Source organism: Rhinoderma darwinii, chromosome 6 (assembly GCF_050947455.1).
Source record: "Rhinoderma darwinii isolate aRhiDar2 chromosome 6, aRhiDar2.hap1, whole genome shotgun sequence".
Classification (NCBI taxonomy): Eukaryota; Metazoa; Chordata; class Amphibia; order Anura; family Rhinodermatidae; genus Rhinoderma; species Rhinoderma darwinii.
This window is the reverse complement of record NC_134692.1, coordinates 44,479,071-44,505,786: the sequence shown is the minus strand read 5'-3', so window position 1 is coordinate 44,505,786 and position 26,716 is coordinate 44,479,071. Positions and strand designations below refer to the sequence as shown.

At 43.1% G+C, this 26,716-nt stretch overlaps 1 protein-coding gene across 2 annotated transcripts in view; it reads right to left on the bottom strand.

Annotated features, from left to right (window-relative positions):
• Positions 1-5,601: 5,601 nt before the first annotated feature.
• RAMP1 (receptor activity modifying protein 1) overlaps positions 5,602-26,716 on the bottom strand; it is a 61,544-nt gene continuing 40,429 nt past the window's right edge. For both annotated transcript variants that reach the window (XM_075831184.1, XM_075831185.1), the window contains exon 3: positions 5,602-7,833. In XM_075831184.1, the coding sequence (XP_075687299.1) occupies positions 7,578-7,833 (256 nt within the window). In that variant the 3' untranslated portion in view covers positions 5,602-7,577. The remainder of the gene's footprint in view (positions 7,834-26,716) is intronic.

Sequence of the window (26,716 nt, the reverse complement as noted above, 5' to 3'; positions counted from 1 at the left end):
ACTACGAGCACGGCCGGCCGGCCACGGGCAGCCGGCCGCTTTTGCGAACCGTGCTGTCATTATAATTATAGCAGCACGGCCCGTAAAATAGAAAAATAGAACATGTTCTATTTTTTTAACGGCACGGGCACCTTCCCGTGAGAAAACGGAAAGGTACCCGTGGGTAACAGAAGTCTATGAGCCCGTTATTGCGGGTCGTAATTACGACCCGCAATAACGGGTGTTTTTACGGTCGTGTGCATGATGGGAGCACGGCTCGGAAAAACGAACGGCTGCCCGTGCTCATCTCCTGAAATAATCTGTGCTGCCTTAAACTCTGTGGACAGGTCAGGATCCTGTTTCTTTTAAATGCTGCTAGGGAACCTGCTCGATCCACTATATAAGGCTACGCTACAGTGCAGCATTTAAAAGAAACAGAATCCTGACCTGTCCACAGAGTTTAAGGCAGCACAGAGTATTTCAGGAGATGAGCGTGCAGATTCAGTGCTGTTGTGAACTCTGCTCTTACCATTACGTAGCTCTCAGTCTGTTATCTCTCCTCCACTCCTGTCCTCAAGAACACCTTCACATGATTGGCAAGTCACCACGTAATGGTAAGAGCAGAGTTCACAGCAGCACAGAGTATTTCAGGAGATGAGCGTGCGGATCTTGTGCGTGGTGGTGACTTGCCAATCATGTGAACGTGTTATAGAGGACAGGAGTGGAGGAGATGTAACAGACTGAGCTACGTAATGGTAAGAACAGAGTTCACAGCAGCACAGAGTATTTCAGGAGAGGAGCGTGCAGATTCAGTGCTGCTGTGAACTCTGCTCTTACCATTACGTAGCTCAGTCTGTTACCTCTCCTCCACTCCTGTCCTCAATAACACCTTCACATGATTGGCAAGTCACCACCCCGCACAAGATCCGCACGCTCATCTCCTGAAATACTCTGTGCTGCTGTGAACTCTGCTCTTACCATTACGTGGTGACTTGCCAATCATGTGAAGGTGTTCTGGAGGACAGGAGTGGAGGAGAGGTAACAGACTGAGAGCTACGTAATGGTAAGAGCAGAGTTCGCAGCAGCACTGAATCTGCACGCTCATCTCCTGAAATACTCTGTGCTGCCTTAAACTCTATGGACAGGTCAGGATCCTGTTTCTTTTAAATGCTGCACTGTAGCGCAGCCTTATATAGTGGATCGAGCGGGTTCCCCAGCAGCATTTAAAAGAAACCGTGTATGTGTGTGTTTGTGTATATATGTGTGTTTGGGTATGTGACTTTGTCTGTTTTTGTTTTTATATGTGTGTGTGTATATATGGGTGTGTTTGTGTATATGTGTTTTGTGTATATGTTTGTGTATATATGGGTGTATTTGTGTATATGTTTGTGTGTAGATGTTTGTGTGTGTTTTTGTATATGTGTATATGTGTGTATATGGGTGTGTGTTTGTGTGTATATATGGGTGTGTTTGTGTATATGTGTTTGTGTATATGTGTGTTTGGGTATGTGTGTTTTTGTTTGTATATGTGTTTGTGTATATGTGTTCGTGTATGTGTGTATAACTGTGTGTGTGTGTGTTTGGATATGTGTGTTTTTGTTTGTATATGTGTGAGTTCGTGTATATGTGTGTGTTTGTCTGTTTATGTGTGTGTGTATATCTTGTTGTGTTTGTGTATATATGTGTGTGTCTGTGTATGGTTGTTTGTTTGTGTGTGCGTGTATATATGTGTGTAGGTGAGTAGAAGTATTGGTATTGTTCACATTGATAACTGTTTTTTTATGTTGTTGCAGATTTTGATGTACCGATTGGACTACATCTACGATTCGTTGGACTACTGCGTAGATCTGCGTTTTTTCAAATTTTAATAAAATGGTTAACGAGGGTTTTGTTGGGGATTTCTTATTTCAATAAAAAAGAATTGTCTTTGTGTTTTTTTTTCAAACTTTATTAGTGCCTAGATAATGGCAGTTGGCTGATTGACAGCGTCCATTATTAAGGCGGTACTTAGTGTTAGCCGGTGCAGAGGCTAGCACTAACCACCCATTATTACCCCGGTACCCACCACCACCAGGGGTGCCGGGAAGAGCTTGGTACGATCCAGTACCCGACCATCTGTTGTGATGGTCGGGTACTGGGGCGGCCGTAGGCTGGTATTATGAGGCTGGGAAGGGCCAAAATCAGTGGACCTTCCCACCCTTGTAATGCTAGGCTGCTGCTGCTGTGTTGTATCGGGCTGGTTATAAAAATGGGGGGGACCCCCACGTCGTTTTTTTTTTGGAATTTAACAAATTTAGCAATAGACGGGTCCCCCACATTTTTAATAACCAGCCATATACAAGGCCGCAGCAGTCTGGCATTACATGGGTGGGAAGGGCCACTGGTTTTGTCCATTCCCAGGCTAATAACACTGTGTTGTATGTGGCTGGTTATGATAAATTGGGTGGAACCCCATGTCTTTTTAAAAAAAAAAATGTAAATAAATAAATAATTTAAAAAAATGACGTGGGGTCCCCCCCACTTTTATAACCAGCCAGATACAACACAGCAGCAGCAGCCTAGCATTACAAGGGTGGGAAGGTCCACTGTTTTTGGCCCTTCCCAGCCTCATAATACCAGCCTGCGGCCGCCCCAGGGCCCGACCATCACAACAGATGGTCGGGTACTGGATCGTACCTGGCTCTTCCCGGCACCCCTGGTGGTTTTGGGTACCGGGGTAATAATGGTGGTTAGTGTTAGCCTCTGCACCGGCTAACACTAAGCCCCGCATTAGTAATGGATGTTGTCACTCAGACAGCGGCCATTACTAAAGTGGTAATAATAAAATTTGAAAAGAAAAAGACAAAGATATAGATAAAATATTTTATTGAAATAAAGCACCCCCAACACAACCCTCATTAACCATTTTATTGTAGAAAAAAAACGTCATCTAAGTAGTCCTCGAAACCGACGTAGTCCAAACACCAAACCTGTAAAAAAAAAAAATAATGAAATAAAACATGTCGTAGGCTTAGATTCAGTTTAATGTGTGATACTGACTGTTATACCATGTATAGAAGCCTGCCGTGAAGTTGACTTAGATACAGGGCGCCAGCAGACAGTATCATACATGGCCATACATACATATATACAAATATACATACATATATACAAACATACATACATATATACAAGCATGCACATATATACATGCAAATATACATACATGCAAACATACACACATATATACGTGCAAACTATCATACATACATGCATACACACACACATGAAAACATACATACATACAAACAAACATGCAAAGATACATACATACATATATACAAGCATGCACAAATATAAATGCAAACATAAATACATGCAAACATAATTACAAACATGCACATATATATATAAACATACATGCAAACATACATGCAAAAATAAAAACATGCAAACATACATACATGCACATATATACATACATACATGACAACATACATACAAACATACATGACAACATACATACATGCAAACATACATACATGCAAACATACATACACACATGCAAACATATATACATGCAAATATACATACAAACATGCACATGTATACATACATGCCAACATACATGCAAACATACATGCACATATATACATACATACATGACAACATACATACATGCAAATATACATACATACACACATGCACATATATACATACATGCCAACATACATGCACATATATACATACATGACAACATACATACATACATGACAACATACATACATATATATATATATATACACACATGCAAATATACATACAAACATGCAAACATACATGCAAACATACATACAAATATACATACACACATGCACATATATACATACATGACAACATACATACATACATACATGACAACATACATGCAAAAATACATACATGCAAACATACATGCAAATATACATACAAACATGCACATATATACATACATGCCAACATACATGCAAACATACATGCACAGATATACATACATACATACATGCCAACATACATACATGCCAAAAAATAATAATAATACGTTCATACTTACTTTCCTCCTGTCCGGCCTCCAGCGATGACGTTTCATTCATGTCGCCGCTGCAGCCTGTGATTGGCTGCAGAGGCGGTCACGTGGGATGAAGCGTCATCCTGACGTGCGTGACCGCCACTACAGCCTGTGATTGGCTGCAGCGGCGAAAGGGATGAAACGTCATCGCTGGAGGCCGGACAGGAGGAAAGTAAGTACGAACGTATAATTTTTATTTTTTTATTACATTTAAATGGTATTTTCCGCGCGCCGAGCATGTACTGTGAAGGTTGCTGAAAGAGTTAGTGCAGCCCATTAACTCTATCAGCACCCTGGACAGTACTATGCTCGGTGCACGTAAGTGACAGGTTCGGTCAGAACTAGTTCGGTCCGAACCGAACTTTTTTGTGAAATTCGGCGAACTAGCCGAACCGAACTTTTGATAAGTTCGCTCATCTCTAATCCTATACATTGATTTACGGGAAAAGCTGAACAGAAACGAAGCGGCTGAGCGCTTCAACTGCTTTGTTTTAGCAATTGGTGGGGGACTTAGTGCTCGGATCCCTACCAATCAAAACTTCTGACATGTCACTATGACATGTCAGAAGTTTGTTAAACATTTAGCTACACTTTAAGATGGGAATAATCCTTTCACCATCACAGAATGCATTGCATCAGAGAGTATTGCACTATTGGGATAGGCTAAATTGTTAGGATTACATCCGTTTACAAATGTGTTACCATATAAATGCTATATGCAAAATACACAAATCTGTGTTAAGCAAAGGTACTCAAGTGTTTTATAGATTATCTATAAATAATAAAATGATGTAATCCTACACTAGAAATAGTAGTTTAATATTCAGAACTTTCTATTGTTCAAGCAGCTTTGTTTACTTTAAAGGGGTTGTCCAGTCCTAAAAAAAATTTATGGCCTATCCTCAAGATAGGCCATCAATATCTGATCGGTCGGTTTCAGACTCTCGGCAGATCAGATATTGATGGTCTATCCTGAGGATAGGCCATCATTTGGACAACCCCTTTACTTACATTTTATTACTTGGGGATTGCAGCTAGGATATAGCTGTTGTAAGCTGTTTATATACAAAAATGTATCAATTCGGAAGTTCATGAGAATAGTTCAGGCATAATATTAGTCATGTGATACTTGAGTTCCCAAATACTTGATAGGCTGCATGTTGGTTCAGCCTACAAAAGTCAGCATTTATTCCATCTGTCTTCATTCATTTTGAAAGATGTTCCAAAAACTTTTTAGTGAAAACATTTGTAGCTTCGATTTTTCATATCACAAATCATGTGTGTTTTGTGTACTTGCCAGATAATACTGAAATTAAGGGCATGCCCCTTATATGAAACTATGGACCTGGTAGGATAAGCCCTGTAACATTAGCCTAATTAAGAAAAATCTCTATCCAATACTGCTGCAGGGAAAGGTAAATGACAAAAGGTAATAATTGCAAATAAACTATATAAATACATTTATTACAAGAAAACAGAAAAAATAAAATAGACATTTTTGAATTTTTAATTATACAAAATAGATAATTCTTTGCTTCATTTAAATCTGTTACAAATCCTGAAATATAATGTTACTCAATTTTGAGGACAGTGGCCTTTTAAATATTATGAGCACGGCTATATTGTACCTGTATAACAAGAGCCACATTGAACCATATTGTTTTGTGCAAAGAGTAGCTGTCTCCCTCTGAACTGCAGATAGTAATCAGAATATCCCAGATACATATATCATAAACCATAATATTTCTGACCACTGATTAATATCAGATATTAAACTAATCTGTGGAGAAATCAATGAGGATAAATTTTGTAATGCCCCATTATGTACCATACATGCTACATGACATCTCGAGAGTGAGCGTCAGTCAGTTCTTTTCTGATACACCTGCCATTGAGGGCCGATCACCAGGGGAAAAGTGACCGTAACAGTCCTCCTAGAAAAGGTATATGAGGTAAAATAAACCCCAAATGCTATCATTTAGAAATTTCTCAACCCCTCATTTATTTTAACCCTTTCGCTGACAAGGACTATATGGCTGATACCAGGCTCAATATTCTAGGTACAACATTCAGGGACCAACACTTCTTTCAAGTGGGGGAGCAGCAAGTGGTATTGTTTGTCTGTAGGGGAGAGGGGGGAGCTTCTAGTAACAGCAGGGAGAAGGAGCACAGCCTGTTAGGGTATGTTCACACGGCTTATTTTCGGCCGTTTTTCGGGCCGTAAACAGATGAAAAACGGTCGAAAAATCGTAAGCAGAACGCCTCCAAACATCTGCCCATTGATTTCAATGGGAAAAACAGTGTTCTGTTCTGACGGGGCGTTTTGAAAAACGGCCATGTAAAAAAAACAGCCATGAAAAAGAAGTGCATGTCACTTCTTGAGCGGTTTTGGGACCGTTTTTCATTGACTCTATAGAAAAACAGCTCCAAAAACAGCCATCACAAATGCTGCGAAAAACACGAGTTGCTTAAAAAAACTGCTGAAAATCAGGAGCTGTTTTCCCTTGAAAACAGCTCTATATTTTCAGATGTTTTTGGTTAAGCGTGTGAACAAACCCTCACGGCCATCCATCCCCCTGTACTTGCTTCCAGAGACCCCAGGGGGATACAGGAACCTTTATTCATCTTATCACCTCTATTACCATTGAGACCGGATATGTGCTCACGTTTAGTGGGATTCTTTTTTCCCCCCCTACTACAGGTGTGAGACTATGAGCAGTTACATAACTTATCACCCCTAGAATGCAGCCTTCTCTGACACGTCAGTTTTGAAGATCTATCTATGAAGACATAGGCATAGGTGGCATGTATGAACTTTGCACGTTTTAAACTTTTATTTTTAGGGAGGTTTTGTGCATCTCAGGCTATTTACAAATCATTACACTTTCATGCAAAATTTCATGAAGGTGTCCATAATTGTAAAGTGCTGGGTGGCATTTTCACAATGTGCCAGGAGTCTACTTTCAGAAAATATATGGGTATGGGGGTACGATATGAATTTTATATTTTATAATTCAGGTTATATTTGTGTTTGTCAATTGTGTGAAAATTGTCCAGGCAGCCAAATGGTTAATAGAGAGACCATTTCTCCATACATGGTCAGTACTTTAAATAGCCCATTTATCGAATCGAAGGGGGTCCCAGTGGCAAGATTCTGACTGGCATGTCAAAAGTCTGTTTGTTTTTTTGCTTTTTGTTTTTTCTGGGGGGTGAACAACCCCATGAAGTTATTTTTGTGTCCGGTGGTACATTGTAAAAAACTCTACTCTTTTACAGATAGCTGAATTGAAGCATTACTATCTGCCTGTTTACACCGACATTTCTCCTATATTATGTTCTAGCCAGACAGACATCTTAGAAGGTAGTAGATGCCGCCTTCTCTGACTTTTCTCAAAAGCCCCAATCTGAAGACTAGTACAGATTGTAGAACTACAGTCACTGATTTCCTCCTCTACCCCAACCCAGCTGGAAAGGTAAATGGGGTTTTTAAGGTTGGCAGTCCACATTGTTGTCAAACAATTCCTTCACTTCTCTTGCTTCTCCATACAACCAACCCCGTCATAAGAAGTGTAATAAGGACAGGAATAAAGATGAGAGAGCATAGGATGGGCAGTGGAGGGTCAGCGGGCAGCCTGCCAGTCAGGGCACAGTTCTTGAAATACTTCTTATGAATACCTATAAAGAATTTATCCACTTTGTGGTTTGGCCAATAGCAGTTCTGATGGTAAGCCAGCAGAGTAGTACAGTTTGTGACTTCAGTGTAGATCCTGTAAGAGAAAAAAAAAACGTATTATAGCTGTAGTCATTACTGTAACTTGGCACCAGGTCAGTGCCATATCACTGGTAGTTGGCGTCAGGCTAAGAATCATATCACCGATGAGTCATAGGCATAGCCATAATGATTATGGGCCATTTCACATTATTATACCACAATTAGTATTTTCATATTATTTTCTTCTGTTTATTTGGTTGTTTAATTCGTCCCTAGTAGTAATGGAAAATGTTAATAAATGTGATGTGCAGTCAGTCTGGAGGCAAAACTTAGGGTATGTGCACACACACTAATTACGTCCGTAATTGACGGACGTATTTCGGCCGCAAGTAGTGGACCGAACTCAGTGCAGGGAGCCGGGCTCCTAGCATCATACATATGTACGATGCTAGGAGTCCCTGCCTCTCCGTGGAACTACTGTCCCGTACTGAAAACATGATTACAGTACGGGACAGTTGTCCTGCAGAGAGGCAGGGACTCCTAGCATCGTATATAACTATGATGCTAGGAGCCCGGCTCCCTGCACTGTGTTCGGTCCGGTACTTGCGGCCGAAATACGTCCGTAAATTACGGACGTAATTAGTGTGTGTGCACATACCCTTACTGATTTATCAAGCGAGCGTATTTTATACAGTTCCCTATATTACACATTGTATTAGAACTGCTGCAGGTAAAGAGACAGCGGGGCAGCAAACTTCCTCAACAGGCTGTTTTATGGCTGGTCTGTGATTTGTATTCAGACCACAAGGAAGGAATACATTTAGCTGCTATGCTGAAAAAATATTGTAGACCCCATATTTAGTCTGTTTAGGAACTGGAAAGGGAATCCTTGCAGCCACAACAATCTGTCAACTCCATACATTTGGGAATTTACCTTTTATTCTATTCTCTAAAATCATCTAAAAGGGCGGTCTCTTGTATTCCCCATAAAACAATTCTAGGAATTTCTTAGAACTTTGTGTTGTGCTAATCCTCTGTTATTCCTCCTGGAAATGTATGAAGGCATTTACAACTATTTGTTACAATTCTCTTTGTCAACAGGGTGTGTCCTTACCCAGCCTGACACTATCAGCACTGATTGGACAGTTTCAGACTGTGTAGGGACACACCCTATTGACAACACAGTTGTAAATGTATTCATTTATTTCCTAGAGTAATGACAGAGGAATGATACAATGCAGGGTTCTAAAAAAGAAGATGCCCCAGAATTGTTATTTTTGGGAAATACAGGTATTTACAAAAACAGACATCTCAGGATAGCTGACAGGTCCTCTTTAAAGTAGGATACCAATATAGGAAGTGATCTGCTGAGCATTTTGAATATAATGAACATATCCTTCAATTTGCCTCTTTTTTTTCATCGTTTTCTCTACTTTCCCTTTTTCAATGAGGCAAACATTTCAATAAAACTTTTTTTCCCTGCAACATTTATAATTGAATGAATGTATCCTTCCTGTACCTTACAATAGGTCTGGATCATCCCTCTATTCTAGACAGAGGTTCGGGAGTAAGTACCTCATATGGCACATTTGTTTTATCCTGCAGCAACACTAAAAATAGAAATAAATTATAAAGGTAGATAAGCCCTGGTTTTTTTTTAGCATACCTCCCAACTTTCAGTTTCGTAAAGAGGTACAACTGAAGTGGTGCGTGTAGCAAATTATTCCCCTGTTAAGCCACGCCACTAACCCCACCCAATCCTGCCCATATACACCCGGTTCAGCCCACACAGTACAATGCTCCCGTAGAACCCCCTACACAGTATAATGCCCCTATAGCTGACCCCCCCCCCCCACACTGTATAATACCCCATCGTGCCTTCCACACAGTATAATGCCCCCATTGCTGCCCCGACACAGTATAATACCCCGATAGTGCGTCCCACAAAGTATAATCCCCCCATAGTACCTGCCATGCAGTATAATGCCCCATAGCTGCCCCCACACAATATAATGGCCCCATAGTTGCACCCGTACAGTATAATGCCCACACAAATACCCCCATAGAGTATAGTGCTCCATAGCTGCCCCATACAGTATAATACCCCGATAGCTGCAGTGAATCGCTGGCCTCAGCGGTCACGTGTCATACATGGCAGCATCACCGCTAAGGCCAGCGATTGGCTGCAGCATCACGTGACCAAATAAGGATCTGAAACATCATATATTACAAATTAAAGGGGTTTTACCACAAACACGTGTATCCCTAATCCACAGGATAAGGGGTTAGATGTGTGATCGCTTTTGGTACAGCCACTTTGGCCCCTAGCGATGTGAACGGGGGACCAAAAGTCCCCTGATGTGCTACATAAGAATGGACCACTGGTGCTCATGCTCGGCCAGCGCTCCATTAATGGTCGAGCATGCGCACTAGCGCTCCATTATGGAGAACTTGGGGGGTCTTCCAGTTCCTCGTTCTTCTCATTGCTGGAGGTCCCAGTGGTCAGATCCCCAGCGATCACACATTTAAATCCTTATCCTGTGGATTAGGGATACACGTTTGTGAGAAAACCCCTTTAACTCGGGCCTTTTTATATTTAAGAAGCCAGTGCGTGAGCAAACTAGCGTTTCTAAAATCATAAAATAAATGTCATTCATTTTGTTATTTTAGAAACGCTAGTGTCTCCTGGCACTCGGTTTTTTTTTTTTACCTCAATTGTCACACTTTTCTCTACTCACAGTAGTCTGTCTGTTTTTTACTGACCAATGGCTCAGTGCCATGCTGCCTGTTGAGCGCGCATCCTGCTCCCTCACTCCGGGCACACACACAACAATGTTGCGCCGAGCGACGTACTCACGCTGCGCGCAGGCAGCTGACGAGTCTCGGTCTGACCACAGTCAGACCATCACTCGTGAGCTGCCTACAATGAGTAAAGTCAACGTAAGCAAATTCAATTACGTTGACCTTACGAAGGAGAGGGGAGGGGGCGTGACTGGCCACAGGGAGACTGAGTCCGTGACTCAACGGGGCATAGCAGAACATTTTTCAGACCTCTCGGGATGGTGGGACAGCGGTTAAAAACCGGGACTGTCCCTCCAGATCTGGGACGGTTGGGAGCTATGGTTTTTAGTCTGTACGATCTTCTGCATGTTCCTGAAACAAAAAGTAGTGTAGAAATCCTGCAGAGAACACTGGGGTTTTGGTTTTTTACACAGGCCAATGATCGGACGAAGGACCCCCCCATACAAACGCACGTTCCCAATTTATCACAGCAGTATAACCGATTTTTTTAAAGTGAGCTGGAATAGGGCAGTGATTAGCCAACAAATGAGCAAACGCTGATTTGTCATCTGATTGGATCTTTTATGCCACCCAAAAAATGGTCGCTTGTTGGCAGCATATCTCCCTGTGTAAAGAAGGGATGCGCTGCCGTAGCACCAATTAACATGATGTATTTTTGGTCGGCGCTCGTTTACCAGGCAGAAAATCTGGCTGTGTGATAGGGCCCTAAAGGCTCTTATGCACTGGCCAATTGTCAGGCACTTGAGCTTTCAAAGAACGCTTGTTCCCGTTATTTGCCCTGTGTAAAGTCCAATGAACGAGCGAACACTCTCATCTGCTGATCGTATCGTTTCAAATGTGAAAAATATTATCGTTGTTGGCAGCACATCTCTGCTGCTGACATGATACAAATGTATGGAGTCGAGCGATCGGAGTAACGAGCGCTCGTCCCCATACTAGCTCCTCGTGAAAAGAGCAAACGAGCGCTGATCAACGAGCTGTCGCGTTGATCGGCGCTTGTTGCATCGGCCAAAATTAGCCGGCATAAAAGTCCCTATAGTCTCCTGGTGATCTGTTCCATTTTCGGCTGGGAAAAGGTTGAGGGGGTGCAGGGCTTAACACTCTTTTTGTCCTGCTGCAGAGAGGGGAGGCTTCCGCTGCAGCCAGAGTAGATTTTATTTATATATTTCTCAGTTGAAATTATAATTTGAGACAAATGGAGAGGAATATATTTAGATTTTTTTGAGCATTTTCTATGTTTAGTGTTCTTCCCTATCTACAGCTACTCACAGTAAAACACTTGCAGCTTATCAGTAACCAGCTTTATCAGCTTTACTAATGAGGAATCTTAATTAGATTAGACAAAAGAAAGAACCTACACAGTCTTATCCCTATTCAGTGCTAAGAAAAACTGTCTGATTCAATATTCCATGTAATTATTAGCTGTGACTAAAATATAATTAATTGTCAGCAAGTTGTACCAGCAGCTGTTATAGGAGACCGGGATGTTGGACGGGAGAAGGAAACATATAAATTATTTTACGTTGATGTATCATTGGGTTATTTCTTTGGCAGAGATGAGACATAAACACAAACTGAATTAGGCCAGGGCTACACCTAGACATTTTGTAGTGCTACTGATTGATTTTAACTCTTGAGCGTGGCTACAGCTTAAGAGTTGAAATCAATCAGCAGAACTACAAAATGTCTAGGTGTAGCCCTGGCCTTAGAGATAGTTTCATCTGAGATGTCCAGGCTGGCCATATATTTCAGATAGTTGTCAGCCGACAGAAATTCCTCCCAACTCCCCTTGACTTTTTCAGGGAGAAAGCCGCTGCGAGACTCGTCTGGCAGCGGCTCATCTAATAATGAGCAAAGGGATCGGCATGGTGAAATTCAGTCGGGACACTGCCATACACTTTAGATGGTCAGCCGGTTCTGCCAATATCGGCGGTTTCGGCGGACATACATCTAATGTGTATGGCCAGCTAAAGAGTCCTTTTACATTTGTAAAAGGGCCATGAAAACAAGCACGCTCATCAATTGCTGCTCATTTGATCCTTTCGTAAGGAGCTATGATTTTTAACGTATGGGGACGAATGATCGTTACTACCAATGTTCATCCCCATACATTTTACATCATGTCGGCAGCACAGCTCCCTGCTTACATAGGGAGCTGTTCTGACGACTAGCGACCATTTTATTGGCTGTATAAAACATCTGATCAGGCGATGAACGAGCAATAGCAATGAGGTGCACCGATGAGCTTACGGAGCCCCCTCTCATTGTCAAACACCATAGATGCAGCGGTTGTTATTGACCATGGCAAAGTGGCAACTTTATTCGCCTCCAATCATTGCCCTGTGTCCAAGACTGTTAGCAACAGCCTGCGCATTAGGATTATATAGCACATAGCGCTGCAATCTTTTTCTGAACTGCACCGTTGGCACATTAGAAAAAGTCCTCTGAACGGCCACCGTAGAGCCACTATATGGCGGTTGTTAAAGGGGTTAAACGCCATTTACATGGACTGATGTAAACTGTATGTAGGCGAGCGTTCGTTAATACTATCGCTGGTCCCCATACAGTTCACATATTGTTGGCAGCAGATGCCCTGTTTTTGCAGATGTGTCGCCGACAACAATGATTTTTAGCGCTGCATAAAAGATACAATCAGCTGATGAAACAGGGCAATGATCGGGAACGAGAGTTCATACGAACAAGAGTTTGCCTGATTGTTGGACCATGTAAATGTGACTTAATTCTACGTCGGCTTGTTCTTGGTTTACCTATTCAGGTGTTACCCCATTTATGAACTTCATACTGCACAGTCTACACCATGAGTTAATACATTATCAACAGAATGAATCGAACCCGATAGCAGGGAAAAACTAGGGCAGGGATTAGACCTATGAAATACTTGGTTTGACAGGGGTTAATGTAACCGGCAGTGGCAATGTGCTCTTTGCGGCAGCACATAGAGTATTTCCAAAAGTGCTCTGAATTTTTATAGTAATGATGTCAACTTCAAGGGAGAGGTCACTAAATTGAATTATTGCAGTGTGGGAATTAAATGCCTATGGGACATATGGTCTGTCAATTTGGGACAAAGGAGTCTGAGTCATTCACCCTAGGGGTTCACTGGCTTCCTCTTAATCATTCTCAAGGAAGATTTCAGTGTCTTGAATGAGCCATGGATGGCAGCAGTAGATTCAGGATGCTATACACCCTTGTCCACTGATATGCAGTTTATAATGATAGCTAGTTCAGAAACGAATGATACTAATGATAGTAAAAGGGATCTGAGCACAGTCATTGCCACCTATTGATTTTTATGTCATTTCATAAATGCATGAACCAAAATTAAATGTGTAAAAGGGAATGTGTAATCAGAAAATGACCTATTGTTTAAATCAAGTTTTGGTGATTTTTTTTATGTCATTATCTATATAAAAACATAATCCTAAAATCTTGCAGTTTTCACTCTGGCCACTGAGCCTCACAATAGACTGACACTTCCTGTTCTGTAGAGATCACTTCTCAGCAAAATAAGCATTAATTTAATCAATTAAAATCCTCATTAGCATCAAGCACTCCATAAAATAACCTCGGAGACAATAAGGGTAAATCCACACTTACACTATGTAAATACTGCAGATTTTCTGCAACAAATTTTAATGCCGAAAATCCGCAGCATATTACAGTAGCAGCAAAGTGGATGAGATTTGAACAAGTCTCATCCACACACTGCGTAAAAAAATCAGCTGAAAAATAGTTCAGAAATTGACCTGCAGTGTGTTTTTTTGTTTTAGCCCACAGCATTGCAATTTATGTTGTTTTTCTTCGCTGGTTTTCTGTTGCAGGTTTTTCCCATTAAAAAGAAAACAATGGAGAGGTGAAGCCTGCAACAAATAGAAGATGTTGCGATTTTTGCGGTGGAAAAGCTGTGATTCCGCCGCAAAAATTACAACAGATGGTATTTGAAAAATAAAAAGGCTATACTTACCGAGATCTCTATGCTCATGTGTCCATCCACGCCTCCAGGGATGACGTTTCATCCCATGTGACTGCTGCAGCTGATCACAGGCTGCAGCGGTCACATGGGATGAAACGTCATCCCAGGAGGCTCGGCTGAAGGACATCAGAGGGACGCTTCACCATCACTATGAGTAAGTATGTACTTCTTTATTTTATTTTTTACCTGCTATTTTTGGCCGAAAAACTGCACCACAATCTGGTGCGTTTTTTTTGGCCAGAATTCCCTGCGGGGACCAGGGCGGATACGCTGTGTACTTTTACGCAGCATATCCACCCTGTGTGAACATACCCTAAGGGGCCATTCAGCGCTGGGTTTAAGGCATGCATTATTACCATGATTTGGTGTAGGTTTTATGCGGATGCAGTTTTTCAATGCGGTTTTAACCGCATCTCTGAATGGACCCTTAGGCAGCCAGAGTTCTGGTATTGAATTCCTGGCAGCCAGAGTTCTGGTATAGCCAGCATTTGAGATGTGCGTGGTTATTTGCCAAATCATTGCTGTGCTGTAGTATTACACGCAGACTCATCCTACTGTTTGGGCAGAGATTACTACATTCACTAAGATGAGTGACGCAGACACAGGGTCAAAAGTTGCGGTGGCTTGTTGAATTCGCGTTCCTGACTCGCTCGGCGATATTTATAGCTCTGACGGTTCTCAGCATGTAAAGTACTCTGGAGGGCTGCAACCACTCCTCAGCACAGCACACTATATATAAGGCGGTAGCAGGGTGACACTATATACAAGGAGGAGAGCAGGGTGGCATTATATACAAGGAGGGGAGCAGGGTGGCACTATATACAAGGAGGGGAGAAGGGTGGCACTATATACAAAGAGGGGAGCAGGGTGGCACTATACAAAAGGGGGGAGCAGGGTGGCACTATATACAAGGAGGGAGCAGGGTGGCACTATATACAAGGAGGGGGAGCAGAGTGGCACTATATACAAGGAGGGGAGCAGGGTGGCACTATGTACAAGGAGGGAACAGGGCGGCACTATATACAAGGGGAAGCAGGGTGGCACTGTATACAAGGGGGGAGCAGGGGGGCACTATACACAAGGGTCAGCAGGGTGGCACTATATACAAGGGGAGCAGGGTGGCACTATATACAAGGGGGGCTGTGTGACACTATACACGGGGGGAGCTGTCTGGCACTACTTAGGGGGCTGTGTGGCACTATCTACTAGGGGGGCTGTATGGCACTATTTACAAGGGGGAAGGCTGTGTGGCACAATCTACAGGGGTCTGTGTGTGGCCCTATCTACATGGGTCTGTCTGTGGCACTATCTACAGGGGGCTGTGTGGCACTATATACAAGGGGGGGGCTGTGTGGCACTATACAGGGGGCTGTGTGGCACTATACACAAGGGGGAGCTGTCTGGCACTATATATAAGGGGCTGTGTGGCACTACTAAGAGGGGCTGTATGGCACTACTAAGGGGGGCTGTGTCGCACTATCTACTAGGGGGCTGTGTGGCACTATTTACAAGGGGGAGGGCTGTGGCACTATATACAGGGGGCTGTATGGCACAATTTACAGGGGGTACTATCTATAAGCGGGGCTGCGTGTGGCACCTAGGGGGGGCAGTCAAAAGTTTGCTATGGGGCCCAGTCTTTCCTAGTTACGCCCCTGCCTTAGCATTATGGTAAGATAAGGTCTCCTTATGCTCAGTCTCCTCTGTAAGCCTCCTCATGGTATTTTGGGGATTGTTCTTGCTGTCTTTTGTCTGCTGCATTTATTTCTTTTCGGTTAATTATCGCCTACAGGGCATGTTGTTTTCTGTGCCTCTGCAATTAAGTATATATATTATGCTGCTTTTACAAAATAGTTGTGGGTCATAAATTTGTCCACATTGATGCTTCTATTGATATGTTATTTGTCAGGCCTCTGCTATTTATTTTTACTGCCCTGCATATATATGTTATATACTCCCTCACACTCTTGTTGCTGTTCATTTGGCAGATGTCAAGCAATAGACAAGAGATGGGGAAAAGGAGGAAGACATCTAAGCACAGGCTCTGCATTGAATGCACTCAGCCTATTCCTGATCGGTCTTCTGATTTATGCCATTTTTGTGAACCACTAAAAGAATCTACAGAGGTCCAAACAGAGGCAAAACAACAATTCTTCAAATGGTTCAAGTCCCAGATTTTGGAAATTATCCAAGTAATTAAAAGGGTAAACATAAATCTAAAAGACAGAGTAAAGTGGACTTTGAATTGTGACAAGCATCTGCTTCTTCTTTTGAAACCCAAGGCTCTAGAGTCCTGTCGGAGGGTGACATTGACTCTGATGAGTCGGAATGGGGTATTCCTGAGGACTTTTTCCTGTTTAATAAAGACAAGACTATTACGCTTGGTAAAGCAGTAAAGTGTGCAATAGAGTCAGGGGACACTAACGAGGAGAGGAAGGCCGTTTTCCAATTTCCCTTTTCCAGGAGAAGCATGCCCCTTTCCAATTCCCAAAGAAATCAGGGAAAATCTTGCACGACCATCCTCTGCCTTAAGACTTCTTTCTAGCTGATTGGGACCAGCCAGAAGAGAGACCAGACCTAGGATCTAGGTTCAAGTCCATATATAGGCTAGATCCTTAGTCTTCTCAGGAGTGAATAAGGTGGACTTGGCAGCTGCTCGCCGGTCTAAAAAAAATCTTTCTTTCCGTCCAAAGAAACCCTATGGATAGACAGGCGGAGTTCCTTTTACATTGAAGCTGTTCTGCTTATTCTGAATCCTGTTAAGCTTCACTTGCTACCGTTCCTGTGGCCAGGGTCTTCAGCGCATGGCTTAGCCAGTTTGATAAGTACTTTCAAGATGGGGTACCAAGGGAAGAAATCTATCACTACCAGTGGCGGATTATCATATGGGCGTTTCGGGCGGCCGCCCGGGGCCCGAGGCTCCCAGGGGGCCCATGGCAGCCCGAAACGCACATCATCTCCTAAAACTATTCAGCGCGCTAGCGCTGCTAACGGCTGAAGATGAGGAGGAGCAGGGAATTGGCCGGGAAATAGGTAGGACACGCCTCCCTGACAAGTGCGGCCCGCCGCCATTGAGTAACAGAACAGCGACGGACGGCTGTTCTGTTACTCCAAAGCAGCAAGAGAAGAGAAGAGCCGGGCGGGCGGTCACCGGCGCTGAGGTCAGTACAGGCTTATCCTCCTGCCCAACTGGTTCCCGACCGCTGGCTGTATTTTTACGGCCAGCGGTCAGGGACGGGTCCTTAAAACCCGAGCCATAGACTTTCTACGGCTCGGGTTTTAACTTGCTGCCCGCGCGATCGGGCAGCTGAATGTCGGGTCTCCAGCTGTCAGTGACTGCCGGGGACCCTGAGGAGAAGATAGAAGCAGCTTTCGCTGCTTCTGTCTTCTCCGATGTCTTCTTACACAGCGTTCAATGAACGCTGTGTACAGGAATAGAGACAGCAGCAGCGGCGCTGTCTCTATTCCTCCCGGTGATCATGTGACTGGTCACATGATCGCCGGGTGCCGTTAGTGGCAGACTGTATCTGGGTCTTACTAGACCCAGCACAGCCCTGTTAGTGACGATCGTCACTGTGAGAGGGCTGTTTCCCCTGTAACTGGGGCTGCTGTGCAGCCCCAGTTACAGTGGAAAAACATGGTGTAAAACAAAGAAAAAAAATATATAAAGTTCCCCAAAGGTCTTTTTTGACCTTTGAGGATCAGACCATAGTAATAAAAAAATAATAAAGTGCAAAAAAAATGTAAATAATAAATACACATAAAATACCCACCACAAAAAAAACGTTCCCCCCGCCAATCATTGTTGTAACGCTAGCGCTGACCCAATTACCCTAATATAGACATGTAATATATTAAAGTTTACGGTAGACAATGGCGATCACAAACAAAAGGTCTATTTTAGGGTAAAACTATGTTATTACCCAAAAAAAATAGCTGAAACGTAAAAAAGCTTATTTTTTTACTATTATTTTCAAACTTTATGAATAAAAATTCTAAAATAGCAAAAAAGGTGTGTATAAAAATGATAAAAAACGAAACCTGCATTGTCTACGGAAAAAACGTCGCAAAAATCACGTTGGTTTTATTTTTTTTTAATAAAAATGTGTGTTTGGTGCAACTTTGTAATTACATTTTATTAAAAAATATTTTCACTTTTTGAGATACAGCTGCTTTGTATCCTGTATCCGTCAGGTCAGCAGGACTGACGGGATCAGTGAAACGGGCCCTGCGCTAAATTATAATCTTAAATGTGATAGATTTGAGGTGGATCCTGCGTGTCACTGATCCTGTCAGTCCTGCTGACCTGACGGATACAGGATACAAAGCAGCTGTATCTCAAAAAGTAAAAATATTTTTTAATAAAATCAATCAATCACACTGATACACACACATACTATATATATATATATATTATATATATATATATATAATTATAATATAACGTTTTTAAATGTGTACATAGCATTGTGGCACTATATACAAGGGGGAGCGCTGTGAGGCACTATATACAAGGGGGAGCGCTGTGAGGCACTATATACAAGGGGGACTGCTGTGTGGCACTATATACAAGGGGGAGCGCTGTGTGGCACTATATACAAGGGGGAGCGCTGTGTGGCACTATATACAAGGGGGGGGGGCTGTGTAGTGCTATCCACAGTGGTATGTGTGTGGCGCTCTTTATATGGGGGGCTTTTTGGTGCTATTTACAAGAGGGGGAGGGCTGTATGGCACTATCTATAGGGGGCTGTGTGTAACGCTCTACGAGGGGGATGTGTGATATATAGAGGGGGCTGTGTATGGCGATATCTATGGGGGTGTGCAATATCTATGGGGGTGTGTAATATCTACAGGGGCTGTGTGTGGCACTATGTACAGGGGGCTGTGTGTATGTGGTGTTTTACAGTGTGGGGTATTATATTCAGGCGCGCAGTGTTTGGTGCTATTATATTTAGGGGTACAGTATGTGGCACCATGATAACTTTATTTTCGTTTATAGGTGTGGAAATGTTGGAAAAGTGAGGAGACGTCTGAGTGGCAAATTCTGCAGAAATGAGTCATGGCCGGGAGAAGTCGTCATGAGTGCTGGACCGGATGGAGAAGAAAAGAGGAAAAAAACTACTAGAATCTGAGACGTCGTCACCTGTGAGTCACTAGATTTATAGAGAATCTGTCACCTCTCCTGACATGTTTATTATAGGAATCCTTGTATTTCACAAAAAGTCATTCTGCAGTCCAGGACTGATAGACAATTCCCCTTGTCAGGAGGTTGTGTCCCTGCACAGTGTGATCCTGTCAGTATGTAGGGACACCGCGCTGTGACAAGGGGAATCGTAACACTGTTAATGCTTGCCCAAAAAGGTAGTGTTAAAAATAGTTACGGTGAGGAAGGGGGGCCCAAGTTTGGGTAACAGCCCAGGGCCCATGGTCTACTTAATCCGCCACTGATCACTACATTCCTAATCTAAATCTGGCCTCTGAATTTCTAGTTGGTTTCCCTTTGAATGTGTTAAGATTAAATGCCAAATTGATGGCAATTTCTATCTCAGCTAGAAGAGCTCTCTGGCTTAAGGAATGAGCAGGGAACACCCCTTCAAAAAGTAATTTCTGTGCCCTTCTTTTTCACCCTAGCAGTCTTTTTGGTCCTTAGTTAGAAAAGAATCTCAATGCTCTGAGTGAGGATAAAGTAGTCTCTTTTCCTCAACCACCCAGAAGGAGTGGCCTTTTATGGCCAAGGGAGATCTCCTAGCGGCAGAAGATATTTTAAACCTGGAAGACAATGCAGGTTTCACCAAAAGCAAAACAATACTTCCACCTTTTCATTTAAGAAGAAACCATTCTCCTCAGACTCCAAGCCTTCCTACTTATGATGCCAGAACTTCCACTCCTGTAGGTGCTCTACTCTCAGCCTTTCTGCCAACTTAGCCACTCACAACATCCGGCGCTTGGGTCATATCCTTCGCTCATAAAGGGTACTCCATAGAGCTAAAAACAGTTCCTCCAGATGTCCTCCTGCTGTACTCCGGGTCCAACCCTGTTGTTAATCACCTGCTAAAAGAATTTGTCCGGAAAGATTCCTTGAAAGAGGTCACCTCTCATCAGAAAGGAACAGGCGTTTACTCCCAAGTCTTCGCTGTTTCCAAACATAGTGGATGTTGGAGATTAGTGATCAATAAATTTATTCTGAACTGGAGATTCAAGATGGATGCCAGTCAGTCATTTATATCCTTCAGGAGGCTGCATATTGGATGGCTGCAGTCGATTTAAAGGATGCCTATCTTGCTCTGCCAGTCCTACCATCTCAAAGGAGATTTCGCAAGGTGGCTGTAGAAGTGAATAAATCTATCAGACATCTTCAATTCACATGCCTTCTGTTTGGCCTGTCATCATCTCCCAAGGTCTTCACCAAGATCATTGTTGTCTTGGCAGTAGAACTCAAGAGAAGTATTTGTAATTCAAGATTAATTCAAGAAACTTTTGCAGGCATACACAGATCTAATCATTAATAGATATGACTCTTTAGACTCTCTTGACCCACAGATTTCTGATCAATCTCAAAAAAGTCTCATCTGTCCCCTTCAGGGCAATTTGTTTTTCTGGACTTCATGATCATGTCTATTTCCATGACATTGACATTATCTCAAGTCTCAGAAACAGTGTTGCTTGGTTGATTATGAGACACAGAGTTTGAGTGAGGAAAGCCATGAGGGTCCTGGGTCTCTTGACTTCTTCACAAGAAGTGGTTCCCTGGGCCAGGATTAATTTCAGAACCCTACAAGAGGACATTCTCAACCAATGGAGCAAATTACCTCAGGGGTCGGACAAATGTCCATACTTCTCCAGATCCAAAGAGTCGCCATCAAGTCGGACAAAATGCCACTATGTTTGCTGTGAACAAGCAGGATGGCAACAGGAGTCAATCTCTGAAGAAAGAATGTTGCAAGATAATGGAGTGGGCAAAAAAAGTAGGTTTTTTTAGGAATTATCACCAGTTTACATAAGAATCCTTCTGAATTGCCAAATTTCTTGAAACCAACAGAATGGAGTCTGAACCCAGATATCTTCAGTCAGACCATAACCAGGTTTGATTATCCAGATCTGGATACTATGGCCTTCAGGGAAAATGCCAAAGTCCACAGATTTTTCTCTCTGTCCAGGGAGGGTCATCCTTTCCATCTGGATTGCAGTCACCCCATTTCAGCCACAGAGGGGCTGGTTTCCACTTGTGTTAGAGCTTTAGAGGGGAAGATTCTGGAAACCGCCCAAGAGGAAGGATCTGCTTATTCAAAAAGTGTTTTTTTTCATCTAGACCCGGAGAAGTTCTACCTGACGGCCTGGAAACTGTCAGGTGAAATTTAAGGTCATTAAGACTTTATTGTATTTCCATAGACTAGCCACTTTGTAATGTTTAATACAGAATTTGGAGCATATTCTCCACCTGGTATCTTCAAAATTCTGTTTAAAGTTCTCTTAAGGTTCACTTTACTGTTATTAATTCTTTGTCGGATGGTGCCTTTTCCAATCAGCCTCTTATCCGGAGGTTCTTTAAGGCCATCAGGAACCAAGGTGTCATCTTGAGATTTGTCTCTGTAGGTTTTAAAGAGCTTATGTAATGCTCCATTTGAATCTCTCTTAGAAGCCAACATACGTTATCTTACGTGGAAAATTTTGTTCTTGATCACCATCACTACGGCAAAGAGAGTTGTGGAGTACCAAAATTGTCTTGTAGGAGTCCTTACCTTAAAGTTTGTCCTGATTGCCTGGTCCTAAAAATGGATTCAGGATTTCTTCCCAAAGCGGCTTCTGAAGAAAATCCTAATCAAGAGATCTTCTTACCAAGTTTCTCGTCGGGTTTTTCATCAGGAGATCAAATGCCTCTCCCCGAGGATGTCAAAAGAATGGTTCAAATATTCTGTTTTGCAATTCCAAGGCCCTTGCACAGGTGAAAAAGCTAGCAAGGCATCTCTTAGTCACTGGATTAGAGATACTGTTTCCTTCTGCTACGCCCTTTAAGAAGTGCCAGTGCCTAGTGGACTAAGAGCTCACTCTACTCATTCAGTTTCAACTTTATGGGCAGAGAAGAAATTCGCTTCTTTGGATCAGATTGGTCTTGCAGCCATCTGGTTTTCTGCATGTACCTTTGAAAAGCATTACAGGCTGGACATCTCAGCTGGGCGTGAGACGGTCTTTGGCAGAAGTGTGCTGCAAGCTGCTGCATCATAAGCTCCCTATTTTGTTTTTGTATTGCAAAGTGTGCTGCCTGAGGACAAAATGGAAAAGTCAAAATTTGCTCACCAAATTTTTTTCTTTCCATAATTCTGAAGGCAGCAAACATATCCCTTACTTAATTTTCTTATTGCTGCATATAAACATGGCTGCCCACTTGTCTCAAAGGTCCATTTATGAAGTAAGTGATGGTAATGAGGGTCTTAATTTATTCAATGATTGCTTATTTTCCAGTGTATCAGCCAGGAAGAAGAAATGTTTAATCCATAGTGTGCTGCCTTCAGACTCATAGAAAGAAAATATTTAGGTGAGAAAATTTTATCTATGCAGATAAATCAGTATCCACCATTGATAATAAGTGATGGAAACAACTCCCCTCCTATCCCTTCCTGCACAGTTTACAGAGCGTGCCCAGAAAACTCTCCCGTAGAAGTCAATGGTTCCCCTCCTGTTCACAGGTTTCTATGATCCATGTGGCTGCTGTAAAGCAGATCTCGAAATGCTGTCTACAGCAGTTTAGGCAAATGGCTGCCACTATAATCCTGTACAGAAAATAAAATTAAAAAAATTCTACAATCAAAAGATAAAAACTGATTAGAAAAAAAGATTACATTTCATTTGATTTTAATTAGGTCAAATAAATTTAGGTGATACATTCCCTTTAATAAAATAATATTACGATTATTACTACTCTCTTACAGCTCCTGTGTGCACTTGTCGTCATAGAGAGGCACAGTGATTCCCTAACTTCATCATTATTTACTAAGCACTACCCTGACATCACTCGACAGGTGCAAATAAATCTCATTCCAACTGAGGATTCTTCCCACACTCTATGGGTGACCCAGCCAGCTGTTGCTATATACAGTAAATAATGTGAGAGTCCTTGGTGACTGGGCCAATTCATGTTTGATATGTAAGGGAAGAGGAATGGTTCACGATTTGGGTTCTTCAAATTATATTGGGTAACGAAGTGCACAATATTTTAATAAACGTATGTTTACAGTTGCGCTTATTCTTAAAGGCTGTTCCTACAGTAGACTTTATGGGTATTTGCACATTTGACATAGGAAAGGGTATCTTTAGCTATGTATCTGTGTAGCTTAAGATGTCCAAGTTGCACAATGTTGTTTTCCGACTTATGAATTGCTTTTTTTATTTTTGAGGGTATGTTCACACTGCTTACTTACGGGCATAATTCGGGCGTTTTCCGCCTCGATTTACGTCCGAAAATGCGGCTCGATAGCGTTGGCAAACTGCTGCCCATTCATTTGAATGGGTCTTACGATGTTCTGTTCCGACGGTCATTTTTTTTTACTTTTACGCCCCGCTGTCAAAAGGCGGGGCGTAAATAGACGCCCGCGTCAAAGAAGTGCCTGTCACTTCTTCAGACGTTAAATGGAGCCGTTTTCCATTGACTCCATCGAAAAACAGCTCCATTTACGTCCGTAATTGACGCAGCGAAAAAGCGCCTCAACATGCCATGACGGCTGAAATTCCGGAGCTGTTTTCTCCTGAAAACAGCCCCGTAATTTCAGCCGTAACGGACGCTGCCGTGTGAACATACTCTGAGAGTGGCTTTTATTGACATGCCGGCATGAGAAGCTGCAAGCTCATAGCTCAGTGGACATTCCTTGTTAATGATTATCTGGTGATGTAAAATGAATGGACTATCCTCAGGATAGGCCATTAATATCTGATAGTCACCCCCACTGAACAGCTGTTTGAAAGGTCTGCGGCGCTCAGGCCAGCGCTCCTTCCCCTTCATTGCTAACACAGCTCCGCACTTAGTGATGCATAGTGTAACAGTATTATAGCTTTGTCCATCCTCAGGAGTATATACCAAGCTGGATGTGGATAACACTAACCTGCTCTGACCACAGATACCTCTACAATGTTAAGGCCCCATGCACACGAACGTGCTTTTGCGGCTGCAATTCCCCCGAAAATCTACGGGAGAATTGCAGCCCCATTCATTCCTATGGGACTATGCACACGACCGTCGTTTCCACGGTCCGTGTATGGTCCAGGCTCATAGCAAATAATGCCGCGGCCATGTGCACGGCCCGCGATTTGCTGGCGGCTCGCGGGTGTGACTCTGCCCCCGGCCGACCTGAAAATCACAGCCATGCACATGGCTACGGTCGTGTGCATGAGGCCTAAGGAGTAAGTTAGCAAAAAGCAGGTAAGCAATACATGACTGCAGGATCTGACTACACACAGGGTTTGGTTTGCAGTCTGTATTAATTGAGCAGTAGCTGCATAGGAGCTGTATACACACAAAAAATTGGATAAGTTAACTGATTTATTTTCACTGGATCAATGGCCATTTACTACCAGAATTTCACCGATGTGACCCTTATGACATTCTCATTCAAGCGTATTATGGGAAAATATTATGCACAGATTCAGATAAGGGGGCAGTTAGGGGTCATGCGCACTACAGAATTACAGCTCGGTGCATCTTTCAAGTTGTACGGAGCCACAATATGGGGCCATACTGTAAGAATTGCTTTCATTGGTAGAATATTTCTATAAGGCTGGATTCACACGAGCATGTTACGTCCGTAATGGACGGACGTATTTCGGCCGCAAGTCCCAGACCGAACACACTGCAGAGAGCCGGGCTCCCAGCATCATAGTTATGTACGATGCTAGGAGTCCCTGCCTCTCCGTGGAACTACTGTCCCGTACTGAAAACATGATTACAGTACGGGACAGTTGTCCTGCAGCAAGGCAGGGACTCCTAGCATCGTACATAAGTATGATGCTAGGAGCCCGGCTCCTTGCAGTGTGTTCGGTCCGGGACTTCCGGCCGAAATACGTCCATCCATTACGGACGTAATGTGCTCGTGTGAATCCAGCCTAATACTGTGACATACAGCGGCACCATATGGTAGTTGTGATTCCATGTCCATGTGTACAGGTTGGTACTGGTCACTGATTCCTATTGCAGTACGATGTTTGTAGTGTTACTATATTGGACAAAATGTGCTGTCAACTGCAATTTTTTTGGACAATATCACTACTAGTATAGAAAACCCGTTACATGGGTTTGCTAGCAAAAGGAATGCAGTGGTCTGTTAATATATATAAATGTTCCCCATAGCTGCCCCCACACCGTATAATGCCCCCCATAGCTGCCCCCTCACAGTATTATGCTCCCCATAGCTGCCCCCACACAGTATAATGCCCCCATAGCTGCCCCCACACAGTATAATGCCCCTCATAGCTGCCCCCACAGTATAATGCCCCTCATAGCTGCCCCACACAGTATAATGCCCCCCAGATTCCCCCACAAAGTATAATGCACCATAGCTGCCCCCACAGTATAATGTCCCCCATAGCTGCCCCCACACAATATAATGCCCACCATAGCTGCCCCCACACAGCATAATGCCCCCTCCCTCCCATACACAGTATAATGCCCTCTCCCTCCCATGCACAGTATAATGCCCCTCTCCCTCCCATGCACAGTATAATGCCCCCCTCCCTCCCATGCACAGTATAATGCCCCCTCCCTCCCATGCACAGTATAATGCCCCCCTCCCTCCCATGCACAGTATAATGCCCCCCTCCCTCCCATGCACAGTATAATGGCCCCCTCCCTCCCATGCACAGTATAATGGCCCCCTCCCTCCCATGCACAGTATAATGGCCCCCCCTCCCTCCCATACACAGTATAATGCCCCCCCTCCCTCCCATACACAGTATAATGCCCCCCCCCCTCCCTCCCATACACAGTATAATGCCCCCCTCCCTCCCATACACAGTATAATGCCCCCCCTCCCTCCCATACACAGTATAATGCCCCCCTCCCTCCCATACACAGTATAATGCCCCCATATGTACGGCCAAGTAGAAAAATAATAACATACATACTTACCTATCCCCATTCCCACGACAGGTGGAGGATCCT